The sequence below is a fragment of the Tachypleus tridentatus genome, chromosome 3 (genome assembly GCF_004210375.1).
Source record: "Tachypleus tridentatus isolate NWPU-2018 chromosome 3, ASM421037v1, whole genome shotgun sequence".
Lineage (NCBI taxonomy): Eukaryota > Metazoa > Arthropoda > Merostomata > Xiphosura > Limulidae > Tachypleus > Tachypleus tridentatus.
The window spans coordinates 35057724-35071479 of NC_134827.1; the positions used below are offsets into that span (position 1 = coordinate 35057724).

The 13756-nt window shown below is 33.2% G+C and overlaps 1 protein-coding gene across 1 annotated transcript; it reads left to right on the forward strand.

Moving 5' to 3' along the window:
• The first annotated feature begins 1913 nt into the window (after positions 1-1913).
• On the forward strand, positions 1914-8475 carry LOC143246684 (uncharacterized). The gene is made up of 2 exons (XM_076493761.1): positions 1914-2210; positions 5874-8475. The coding sequence occupies exon 2, from the start codon at positions 6284-6286 to the stop codon at positions 7169-7171; it is 888 nt and encodes a 295-aa protein (XP_076349876.1). The 5' UTR covers positions 1914-2210; positions 5874-6283; the 3' UTR covers positions 7172-8475.
• Positions 8476-13756: the final 5281 nt, after the last annotated feature.

Sequence of the window (13756 nt, forward strand, 5' to 3'; positions counted from 1 at the left end):
GTCTTCTATACACAGTGTAAAATAAAGCACCGTGCTCTACTTTATTTAGAATTAATGAATGGTGCAAAAAATTGTTAAATAGCACATGTTACTACGCACAAATGTCGAAAATGTTTTCTGATATACTGCAAAGCAATAGACCGGTATCAGCGGACTCACACAATAAGCTAGTGTGCAATTTGTGTGTGTGTTTGTCATTTAGCACAAAGTTGTACAATTGTCTAACTTGTGATGTGATCGCCATGGGTATCGAAACCCGAATTTTAGTGTTATAAGCCCATAAAGTTAGTTCGGAGACGAACTCAGTTGCTTCGTGAAGATTTTCAACGTCTCCGTTTGTTCTCACGTTCATAATCCACGTGCGACGACTTCCTGTTGCCTTTATTATGAGATATATTATAAGTTAAAGCTGGTCCTCCTCGTCAGAAGATTTGACATTAACCCACAGTCAAAACCACATATCCTGACCTCAAACAGTCTGAATTCGAAAAAAGACATACTAGCATTTTTGTTTTGTCATATGGGTTTTGAATTAACCAACCGATTAACATTACTTGAAATTCCTTTTCTTTTGTTGGATTAGATAATTCTAAATCCACACAAATCACTTTGAGTTTTCTCCTTCTACTGTGTTGAACTCAATAGGAGTAGTAAATCCTAATCCGTACAGATCAGTTTGACCTTTTTCCTTCTGTTGTGCTGGATTAGATAGGATTAGTAAATCCTAATCCGTACAGATCAGTTTGACTTTTTTCCTTCTATTGTGCTGGATTAGATAGGATTAGTAAATCCTAATCTGAACAGATCAGTTTGACTTTTTTCCTTCTATTGTGCTGGATTAGATAGGAGTAGTAAATCCTAATCCGCACAAATCCATTTAATTTTTCACCTTGTACTATGCTCGATTAAATAAAATTGGTAAATGTTAAGTCTCATGTATATACATGTTACCAATTCGCTTTTTTTCATACTGGTTGTCTTTAAAGTGTGAAAGTGTCTTTGAAATCGTCGCTTGTACACACGTGTCCTGTTACACGCCACGTGCTTGTAATTCTATATGTAAGCATGTCATGTGTGATATTCTACATGCTTACTTGTAAATCTGCGACATAATTATTTTGTTCTCTGCTACACTTTAACTCCATTTTAATACATGTTAATAATTAACACCGTATTAATAAACACGTTCTTGTTACGTGCTAAATGTTTATGAAACGTGTTATATATTTTTAAAGTTATACCGTTTTCCAATTTCTCATCCGATTGTCGACGAAACTCAAAGAATCAGGTACATCACATTGGTGGCCTTTTATTTAGGGTTACCTCTTCTTTTGTTAAGGATTTTGTTACTTGGACAATAGTTGTATTAACAATAACAATGCGCTCTCATCTAATGTAACATTTGACAAGTTTCTGGGTTAAACATTGATAGAACACTTCCAGCTCCTGTTTCCGTTGTAACCAAACAACTCACTTGTGAGATATTTTTTGTTTGGGGCGCTCGATAATAGTTAAATGCAAAGCTACACAATTGGCTATGTGTGCCCTGCTCACCCTGGTACCAAAACTCGATGTTTAGTGTCATAAGCCTGCAGGTTTATTACTGAGGCGTTTCGGGGGTAGGGAAATGTAGATTAAATTCAAAGGCAAATACTGAAATAAAAAGCCCCCTGGTGGCTCAACAGTAAGTCCGAAGGCTTATAATGCTAAAAAAACCGGGTTTCGATGTCAAAGGTGAGACCAGTACCATCACGTAGCTTTGCGCTTAACAACAACAAAAAGAAACCAAAAAAAGAAATTGGCTTTATTTTTCTTTCCATTTTCCTTTATTTATTTCTGTTTATCTTATTGCAAGACTTCTGTAATGCATCATGGGAACCACGATGCATAACCATCAGGCGTGTCAGGTGTCCACTGCTGCATCTAATAACGTAAGATAATAGATATAATAATAAAACCTACCAACCTGTCCAGAGTTGGTAAGACTCGTTACTATCGTGTATGGCTCATAGCTGATATTATCGATTGTTTAAGTGTTTTGCTATTGCAAAATCGACCTAATTAGAGAGAAGCGTGCAGAAGCTGTTCTATACTGCGCATGTCAGGAGGATTACACTCGGATTGGCATGCTGGCACCAGCTAAATTCTGCCAGATATCATTGCCATAATCAGTTCTGTAAAGCTTTCCTTGCATTAAACTGTGCATAATGGTGAGTAGAATTCGTTTTAAGCCTTAATACTGGTGGGTTTTCCACTGCACGTGCGAATTAAGTAAGAATAGACAGATATAGAAACAAATAACTATCTAGATGGACAGAAACACGTAGGAGAGGAACATTTTTATAAGAAAAATATATTACTTAAAAATCGTAAAATATTTATAAATAATGGTCTGAACAAATAATTAATATTTAATCTTACCTATTCATGTTGTCATATCTATTGTAGAAATATTCTTAGGGACATCAGGTACTTACGTTACAAACTGGACCAGATATTCAGAGTGAATAATACATAAATGTCAACGTTTTAAAGAAATACATTTTTTGAACATTAAGAAAATAAAATATATTTAAAATTACCGGAAAAAATCCCAGAGGAAATATGACCGGTTGTCACCCTCTTCTCTTTAATGTGCGATTGGATAGTTACATCTGCTGAGACGAATTACATTTTTACTTTCTTTGTAAATGTTTTGTAGAAAGTCAAATATTTTGAGATTTATTACATCTTTATGTGTTTGTAGCTATCTGAACAGTGTTTTGTAGATTGTTATATCTAAAAAGATTTATTATATCTTTATGTGTTTGTAGCTATCTGAACAATGTTTTGTAGATTGTTATATCTAAAGAGATTTATTATATCTTTATGTGTTTGTAGCTATCTGAACAATGTTTTGTAGATTGTTATATCTAAAGAGATTTATTATATCTTTATGTGTTTGTAGCTATCTGAACAATGTTTTGTAGATTGTTATATCTAAAGAGATTTATTATATCTTTATGTGTTTGTAGCTATCTGAACAATGTTTTGTAGATTGTTATATCTAAAGAGATTTATTATATCTTTATGTGTTTGTAGCTATCTGAACAATGTTTTGTAGATTGTTATATCTAAAGAGATTTATTACATTGTTACATGTTTATAGTTATTTTAACAATGTATTTTTAATTTATACTTACATGTTTATAGCTATTTTAACAATGTATTTTTATTATATCCTTACATGTTTATAGTTATTTTAACAATGTATTTTCATTATATCCTTACATGTTTATAGTAATTTCAACAATGCATTTTTAATTTATACTTACATGTTTATAGTAATTTTAACAATTTTTACATGTTTTTTAACAATGCATTTTTAATTTATCCTTATAGCTATTACACATGTTTATAGCTATTTTAACAATGCATTTTTATTTTATACTTACATGTTTATAGTTATTTTAACAATGTATTTTTATTATATCCTTACATGTTCATAGCTATTTTAACAATGTATTTTTATTATATCCTTACATGTTCATAGTTATTTTAACAATGTATTTTTATTATATCCTTACATGTTTATAGTTATTTTAACAATGTATTTTTATTATATCCTTACATGTTTATAGTAATTTCAACAATGCATTTTTATTTTATACTTACATGTTTATAGCTATTTTAACAATGTATTTTTATTTTATACTTACATGTTTATAGCTATTTTAACAATGCATTTTTATTATATCCTTACATGTTCATAGCTATTTTAACAATGTATTTTTATTATATCCTTACACGTTTATAGCTATTTTAACAATATTTTGTAGATGGTTATGTTATTTATTACATTATTATAACTTTGTAGCTGTTTTAATAATGTTTCATAGATAGGCTGTTTGGAGAAATTGCTGTTAGTCAACAACACTCGCCACCAACTCTTTACCTATGAACAATGGGATTCCCCGTCACATAATAACGCCCCCACGGCTGAAAGGGTGCGAATTTTAGTGATGGGATTTTAACCTTCAACCCGCAGGTTGCGATTTATTTCTTTAACACTGTTGGGGCGCTTGAATCGCAACTAAGATCTTGTTTAAGATAATCCCAGATTTTTTTTGTTTTTCTTCTCGAATTTCGCTCAAAGCTACACGATGATTAACTGCGCTATACGTCCCTACTCTATCAGTGTGAGAAGGTAGCTAGTCATCACCACCCAACGCCAACTCTTGGGTAATTATTTTACCAACGAATAGTAGGATGGACCATGACGTTATGTGTTTGGTGTGACGTCGTGTATACAATGTCTTAGATAAGTCTGTTTTAAAATTAATTTATATAAATTATTTAGAACAACGAGTTGGTATGCCTTCTATTTAGACATTGTTTATTTTTAGTATGGGAGCAAGTTTCGCATCACTTCCATCCATATGATAGGATATAATAATTACAATGTAGTTCCTTGTCGACAATTGGATCATGGTAATTGTGACGTAACTTTAACACTTTACTTAAACAGCAGTGAATTCCGAAACACTTAACTTCACTCCAGTTACGATGTAATTTTTATATGCATTTCAATAGCACATCTGTAGGAACAACAATGTTTGATTTTTTTCTTGAAACACTTAACTGGAGGACGTGCTTGATGAAGATGTGAAACTCTATTGTTGCGGTATTGTAAACTAAATATACAAATGGCTCATTAATACCTTTCATTGTGACTATAACCGTTTCTTTAATATTTTTATGAAGATTAGAAACCGTATTGCTACAGACGTTTATAGTCGTTGTTGCTGTGATTGTATCATTGGTAAGTCTTGTGAAAACTTAGCAGCAGTATTGTAACCTTGTAACATGTAGCATGCTGATATAACGAGTGGTCTTCTCGTTTGAAACCGACAGCTGTTAGACCAGTTTTAATGTAGATTCATGGATAATAATTACCATATTTTCTTTATAAAGTTTTTGATTGGCTAAGACTTGAATAATCTTTATCTATCACAACTACAAATATTAATACACATGGATCAACACTATCGTGATGCGTACTTCCAAGACTTATTGGCCTTGTCCTATATAGAGTTAAATCGTATTCACGATTTCTGTATCTCCAACCACGACAGAATAAATTAATTTCTTCAACCTTATTAACTCGCATAGAATTAGTATGTAAGGACTTAATATATATTACCGTTTATAATTCACTTTTCTGTTCCTTTTTTTTTTTACGTATACAAGATTTTTATTTAACTGTTTTTCCTTTTTAATTTTGCGTAAAGCTACACGAAGGCTATCTGCGCTAGCCGTCCCTAATTTAACAATGTAAGACTAGAGGGAAGGCAGCAAGTTATCATCATTCACCGCTAACTCTTGGGCTACTCTTTTACCAACAAACAGTGGGATTTACCTTCAAATTATAACGCCCCCATGGCTGAAAAGGTGAGCATGTTTGGTGCAACGGGGATTCGAACCCGCAATTTTGAGATTACGAGTCGAACGCCTTAACCCCCCTAACCATCCCGGGCCTTATTTGACGGAACAAGTATATCCAACGATTTGCAAGTAATTTTTTAAAAATTTTTAGCCAATAATTAAAATGTACTATCTCACAGATGATGTCTTATAGTTTAGTATTCCATGTCTTAACTTTATCGTTTTTTTTGCTGAACTTTATGAAACAATACGAAAGAGGATGGACCATATAACCAGCAAATGAAAAAGACCTTTAAGAATAGATGGTAACATGTTCCTTGTTTGAAACTTTGTAACATTTGAAACTGACTATTAAATATATTTTTTGTACAGAACAATATCTCGTGGCACTATATAAACAAACAAAACCTGCTCCACTCACAATCTGGGTTATATTTTATTCTTTACAGCAAATGAACGTGACTTGGCTATTTTCTATTTTGTGCGTCGTTTTTCTGATAAGCACAGATGGAGCTCCAGTTGAAAACATTGCATCAACATCAAATATGGAGGATATGACAACGCCTGTTGCTACGACGTTGCAAAGTTGGCTTCGTTCTATGAACGAATCAAGAGGGGACACCCCAATGTAAATGAAACGGTCCTTGATGTCAAACCTTTCGACGGTGATTCGACCACACCTAACACCGACCAAGAAGAGGAAACAGACGCAGAAAAATCGAAAGATGTTATTGGTAGCGAGGTTACAAACAGTGGTTCAGAAGATAAAACACCCAACAAAACTCAAACTGGTATTGGACCTCGAAACAAATCGAATTCTATTATTCTAATAAAAGAATCTGATGAGAATGTTACAGTTATGAATAACATGGATGAAGTAATTTCCGACAGTAAAGGGAATGGACACACTGAAGACCAAATAATGACTTTGGAAGACGTCTCAGGAGACAATCAATCGGCTTTCGATGAGAAATCCAACTCTACACCACTTTCAACTGAAGATTCACACTATTCAACAAGCCCAGTCCAGGATTTAATGTCTACCCAAAACCAGCCCTTAAGACATGACATGATGCAATTACCAGGTAATCAGCAACTGGGTAAACATAATGAGTCGAATATGAAAACCGAACCAAAAACAATGAGTATCTCTTCAATAGAAATCTTGGAAAATATTACAAAGACTGAAAACGGGAATGTGTCCATGGTTGCTGCTGATGAAGTGGTTGATGACAGTGGAACAACTCAATCCAATGATATTCCCACCAGTATTCGGACAGTAGATGAACATTGGACTGAGAGTACACATGTTGCTACTGAATCAAACATGATGAAAGATCAAGCGAAAAAAATCGAAGATACTGACAGCTTAGCCACTGAAATTAATGTTCCGGATTCGAAAGACGATTCCTCTGACATGATTGGTGATAAAGATAATATTTCCGAGAAGGCTAGTAATGGCCGCACTTTGGACCATGCAGATAACTCATCTACCAATGATAAAGATATCTTTGAGTCTAAAGACACCTCATCTGAAATGGCTCATAACAAGTACAGATCAGACCCTGAAGATGAAGCATTGGACGAAACTTTGAAGCAAAATTGGTCCGAGTCTAAAGATGATTCATCTGACGTATCTCTTGAGGGGGAAAACTCGGAGTTTGATCACAATCTAAAAGATATGACTGGAGAAAAAGACACAGCCAATCAAGAATCGCAGACAGTCGAAGTCAGTCAAGAACACTAAATTGGCTTGAATAATGAAGTTTCCATGGCAACAAACACGTCGACTGAACATTATTATATGGTATTTGGTAGATAATACACAGAAGTGTGTCTTGGCACGAACGTTGACTATCTGTGTAGCGTTTCACGTATATTTTTTTAGTATTATCACATTTAATTTTTACTTTTAATAAAAGTTAAAAACGTCTGTTTATAATTCTATTTTCACAAATACACAAAGAAGTTATGTGTACTTAATTGCCTTAATAACATGTACTCTGTCCTATTCATTGTATATAAACAATAGCAAATTTTGCACTTCTTCGTGAAGAAGAAAACACGTATTAAATATTATTTTATATTTACAGGCAATAACGTTTATAAAAACCTCCGTCCTATTTTTTTTTCTAATATTCTGCTGTCCTGTTTCACCAGGAATCCGGTTTGGATTTCTTTAATCCATTTCTTTGTTTAGTAGTGACGGTATTGTAAGTATTTACCGAACAAAGTTTCAGTTTCAACTAATAAGCATTATTTCTTATAAAGTATTCTTTACTATATTAAACCTTTCAAACAAACCATTTTTATTGTCAATTTATGTTAACAGAACTTATTCACAATTATTATTATTTTGTTTTTTACATTTTATGTATTTCGCATGCATAAATATTCAAATATTTTAGTGAGATCTTCTTCCGTTAGGTGACGCTAATTGCACTGTACAAAAGTTTCGTGACCATAACTGTAGTGTTTATTCGAAATTATGAATTAAAAAGATATATATGTATCCAGAATATACATAAATATATATATATGTAGTTACCAAAAAATCCTTATCATATTATCATATCTTTTCTATTTTATAAGGAAATGTTTTAGAATAAATGGACAAAAAAATTTATATTCGCATTGTATCTAACATACCAGATGATAACTATTCTTATATAACTTTATAAAGTTATAAACGAGAACTATCTTATAAAAATAGCGAGACTAAAAACTCTTGTGAAAACTGATACAAGATAAGTAACTTTTCTAAAATTATACAATAGCTCTAAACAATTATTTTGCAGAATATCTTTGTACGAATTGTTTCAATATTCGTTGTTCACACCTTCTATAACAAAGGACTTTTGGTGTTATTCTGAAATCGTCGTGTTATCAGCAAAAATACTCGTTTCATTAGACACGTAAAGAGAACTACACTTTGGTGCAAACTATTATTAACTATTCAATGTAGCACGTGTCGCGTTTGTGCACTTCAAAAATAGATAAGTAAACCCAATTTGTATATTCGTCGTAGTTAAATAAAATTACATCCCGAAATCTACTGTTTTGATTGCTTAAATGTGTTAATGAATACGTAACTTCGAAACTACAAGCGTATGAATATGGTATTTCAACGTGACAGATTTCGCAAACATAATTAAAATAGTGACATATTTTCCTCATTTTTTATTTCATTATTTTATATTTTGTGGTAAAAATAATTAGCACATCTTTGCCACCCTCCAAAAAAAAATCTTAATTACTTACCACTTTTTAAACTTAGATGTTAATAGTTTATGATATCACTTATACAGACACTAGGACCTGAGATTCGGTTAGTCTTAACAGAAGGTTTACATTTTTAACACTTCTACGAAAATTGGGGCCTAATAGGCCCCAGAGCAACTTGAAAGGTTATTAATATTAGGCTAATAATTTTGTATTTAAATGAAATTGCCATTAACTGACCCTATCCCTTTATATTTTAAGGAGCAATAATATTTTGACTTTTCAGACATTTGCGAAATAATATTTAAAAATGTTTTTTAAAACATCCACTAAGGGTATTTGGGGCCTATTAGGCTCCAGATCAAAAAACATAAAAATGACTTTATTTATTTCCTGAATAATTCTAGAGCAGGCCTGGGCAACCGAAAAAATCAAATTATAGTAAAAATATATTAATTTTACAACTTCTTTTCAAAAGATGGATATTTAGGATAATAACTCTACTCCAACAATAATTTTAGACGGTCCTGATTATTGCCTAGTTTGCTCACGCCTGTTCTAGAACATTCTAGAAACTTTACAGAAGTATTTAGAATAATCTAGAATATTCTAGAAGAATCCACAAATCCTATATATATAGGAGCTGAAATCTTCAAACCGTGTCAAAAATGATATCTCTTGATGAAGCTGTACATTTACTGACAAAACCATCCGACGATAAAAGTGAACATGATAATGTCGAAGACTACTCTGAAAGTTGTGATGATGATCCTTCTGAAGCCGAAAATGATGAACAAATCGCGCCGTACCCTTCTGAAAGTAATCAAGAAGATCTTACTACGATGCCAGTGAACGAACTTTTGTCCAAAGATAAGAATTTTAGTTATTCAACACCTTCAAGGATCAACAGGAAAACCGCAGCTCTCAATATATTCAATGGGAACCCAGGCATTACAAGGCAAGCTGCTCCAAGAGTCTCTACACCATTCGAAACATTCAAAATTTTCATTTCTGATAATATGATGGAACAGATCATTCACTCAACAAACACCGTCATGAAAGAACCAATTTTTGAAGAAGACCTCTGGAAATGGATCGTAGCTAATCTTTTCCTTGGAATAAGCAAATCCAAAAATGCATCGATAGACGAAATGTTTTCAACCGAATTCGGTTTGCCATTTTTGCGAAAACTGATTACACAAAACAAATTCAAAAAAATGTGCTCAAAAATCAGATTTGACATCCACTCTTAAAGAAATAGAGAAATGCCGCCATCTTTGGAGTCTGGAATTTTTTCATTGAAAATTGCAAAAACAGTTACAACCCAAGCGAATACCTGACAGTGGATGAACAACTATGTAACTTCAAAGGAAGAGTTGGCTTCAGAACATACATTCCGACAAAGCCAGGCAAATACGGAATAAAGATTTGGTGCCTAACAGATGCAAAGACAAGTTACCTCCTCAACGCTCAAATTTATACTGGAAAAGTTGGAAATACGACAGAAACAAATCAAGGAGAAAGAATAGTCAGAGAACTGAGTCAGCCATTTCTTGGAAAAGGAAGGACAATAACGACAGATAATTTCTTCACAACAATGACACTTGCCAAGTACCTACGAACAAAAAGAACAGGACTTGTTGGAACCATACGGAAATCAAGAACCTTCCTGCCTCCTGAAATAAATGCAAAATCTAGAGAGTTATCACCAAAGTTTTTCTACCATGACGACATCACTCTTCTCAGGCACTCAGACAAACCAGGAAAATATGTGCTACTACTGAGTTCTCAGCATCAGTCTGGTGAAGTAGAAGATAATGGAAAGCCCGAAATCGTCAATCTTTACAATGCAACGAAGGCAGGTGTCGACACTCTCGGTCAACTGGTGAGATATTATACAACAAAGAGGCGATCAAAGCGCTGGTCAGTCTGCATATTCTATAACATTCTAGATCTTGCTGCGTAAAATGCTTTCGTTCTATACACGACAAAACATCCAGAATTTCTTCGTCAACATAAAACAAGAGCCAGAAGAGAATTTATACGGCAATTAGTGCTTGAAATCAAAGAAATATACTGCAAAGATAATGACAAAACAACCTCATGTGAACCGCCTGCAAAGAGGGCAAAAAGAGGACGATGCCATTTGTGCGGCAGATCAAAAGATAGACAGTCGAAAATTGTTTGTTCAAATTGTAAAAAAAATGTTTGTCAGAGCCATTCTAAAGTTGTTTGTAATGAATGTTGCTAAATCACTGTGTTTCTATTGGAAAAATATATGGGGCCTGATAGGCCCCAAAATCACTTTAGTGGATGTAAATATTCTTTTCGTAGGAGTGTTAAATTACCACGTCACTAAACTAATATTTCTATTGGACATTTACAGAGATTTTAAATGGCATTTTGATTTGTCAAACTTCTAATTAAAAATCATTTGTTAAATCAAATTATAATACATTTGCGAAGTTTACTGTTCAGTAGAAAAACAAACCTAACATACACGATAAAAACACGTCCCTAAAGTAATTTATGTTTATTTTTACCTAAACACCTATTTTTCTACGACTTATTGTTAAGACAGTGTCAACGTATTTATTTATTAAACTACTAGTATTAGTAATAATATTTACTAATATGTATGCTAAACAAACAAGTTTAAGAATTGTATTTACTTTTTTAAACAGTTGTAGGGTACGGCTAATTTATTTGCCATCTAAACAGACATAAAGTAACATCTCACTTTAACACGTTGTTGGGAGCCAGACTGAGTAATATGTTTGTTTTTTGAGTTTCGTGAAAAGCTACTCAATGGGTATCTGCGCTAGCAGTCCCTAATTTAGAGGGAAGGAAGCTAGTCATAATGGGATTGACCGTCATATTATAACGCCCCAACGGCTGAAAGGGCGAGCATGTTTGCTGAGGCCGAGATTCGAACTCGTGGATTAAGAGTCGAGTGCCTTAACCAACCTGGCCATGCCATTCAGGTGAAGGTTTAACAGTTGTTAGAAATACTGGAATGTTATTCAACTAAATGAAATTATACTGCATCTGATCAACGTTATATATGTTTACAACCTTATCTATTCATCCATGTAAACCTATGTATTACTGTAATAACATTCCACTACATGCATGTTTAAATATGTTAAAAAACAAGAAATAGAGAGAAAAAAAAAAGACAATTTATCGAGGCCTGACGTAAGCCAAGATAACACAAATGATTTGATATATTGCCATCTTTCGGAAGATAAGCACACTATTTTTATTTATTCATTTTGAATTAAGCGAGATACTGTCATTCTGTGTTTGAAGTTAATATAATTCAAAACGTATTTTGAAAGAAAAATTAAGTGTTTAGCTTTGTCTTTATTATTTATAAATTAATGTTATCTTGTTTTTATTTATATATTTGCAGAATGATTTATTTCTCAAGTTTATACATTTTTTAAAAGCAGCTCAGAAGCAGACGAATTCTATATCATTGTTGACATGATGACTGTTGCGCAGACTTGTCCCACTCATGAAAGTTTAACACTTTGATTTATTCGTGTATTTTTTACCGTGAAATTTTAAATTTCACACATTACAGAAGGGATAGCCACGATATATGTCCGTAATTTTGAAGTGATAGACGCGAGGGAATGCAGCTAGTTATCACCACCCACCGCCAACCCTTGTTAAATGGAATATAATTTGAGTCACTTTCAACGCACAAATAACCCCACAATTCGAAACTAGAACTAGAAGAATAATTTTGCTAGTCTGTCCGGGGGATGAGATCTACACAAAATATTTAGAAAGTATATAAATAACAGTGGTCAATATTGTGTGAAGTTACAAATAACTGACATACCAGTTGATTAATTTTTTATAAATGAATGCTACCAAACATTTCGTATAACTCACAACTAGGTGTCTTAAGGCCATCGTGATAAACACGTACTTTTTTTTAATCAACACAAGATACATACCATTCCGTTTTAAAGTTTCAAATTATTTTGTTTTTGTGTGATTATTAAAATAATTAACCTGGAGAAAGTTTAAAAGTCGTTGAAGTAATCACCCTATAGATTTGTATTGTACTCTTAAAACACTGGAAGAAATATATAAGTGGGTGTCTCCATAATACTGCTTTACTGATATCGTGCCTGGAGAACCAAAACTTCATTCAGCATTAGAGGTCTCTTATTCTCAAACTCAGCAGCCAGTTGTAGTAAACAATTATATCCTGACAAGCAAGTTGGTGGTGTAATTACGCCCGGCGTGGTCGAGTTGAGGCGTTCGACTCGTAACCTGAGGGTCGCGGGTTCGATTCCCCGTTGCACCAGACATGCTTGCTCTTTCAACAGTGAGGGCTTTATAATGTGACGGAGATTCCTACTATTCATTGGTAAGAGTTGGCGGTGGGTGGCGACGACTAGCTGCCATCCCTCTAGTCTTACACTGCTGAATTAGTGACGGCTCGTGCAGCTTTGCACGAAATTAAAAAAACACTACACCTGTGTTCATTAAAACACGTAAGTTTGAAACGCAGTAGGATGGGAAGAAGTCGACATTTAAAGTAAAAAGTGAAGAGGAATATACGTTTAATAACACTGTTGGGCTACTCTTTCACTGACGAATAGTGAAATTGACTGTTATAACGACCTATCTAAAAGTTTGTTTGTTAATCAGGTTATTATTAAGTAGATGTGTAATTGGAGTATTTTTAGTGGCAAATTACACACCCAGCTCTGCTTTTAATGAAAGCAAAAGTGAGCTCTCAGTGCATAATGAATTTTATTTTTGAAACCCTTGTAATGCACATTAAATATCTTACCTTAAAAGTTTATCATGTTATTTTAAAAGATTTCAAATCTCCTCTTTGGAAGGTACAAAACATTTAAAAATAGGTACATATTTAGTAGTCTTCATTCTCCATGAATATATTTTGTAGGACAGAATAAGTTAATCGAGACATTTCGCAAAAAATAAAAGTAGTCACGTCACTCCTTGTTCAAAGTAGCTCATTTCACAGGAGAGATGTGGTCAAGATTTCTACTATCCAAATTTATTATATTTCATGCATTAAATTTAATAACCTTAAATTTTACTCCAATAGAAAACTATG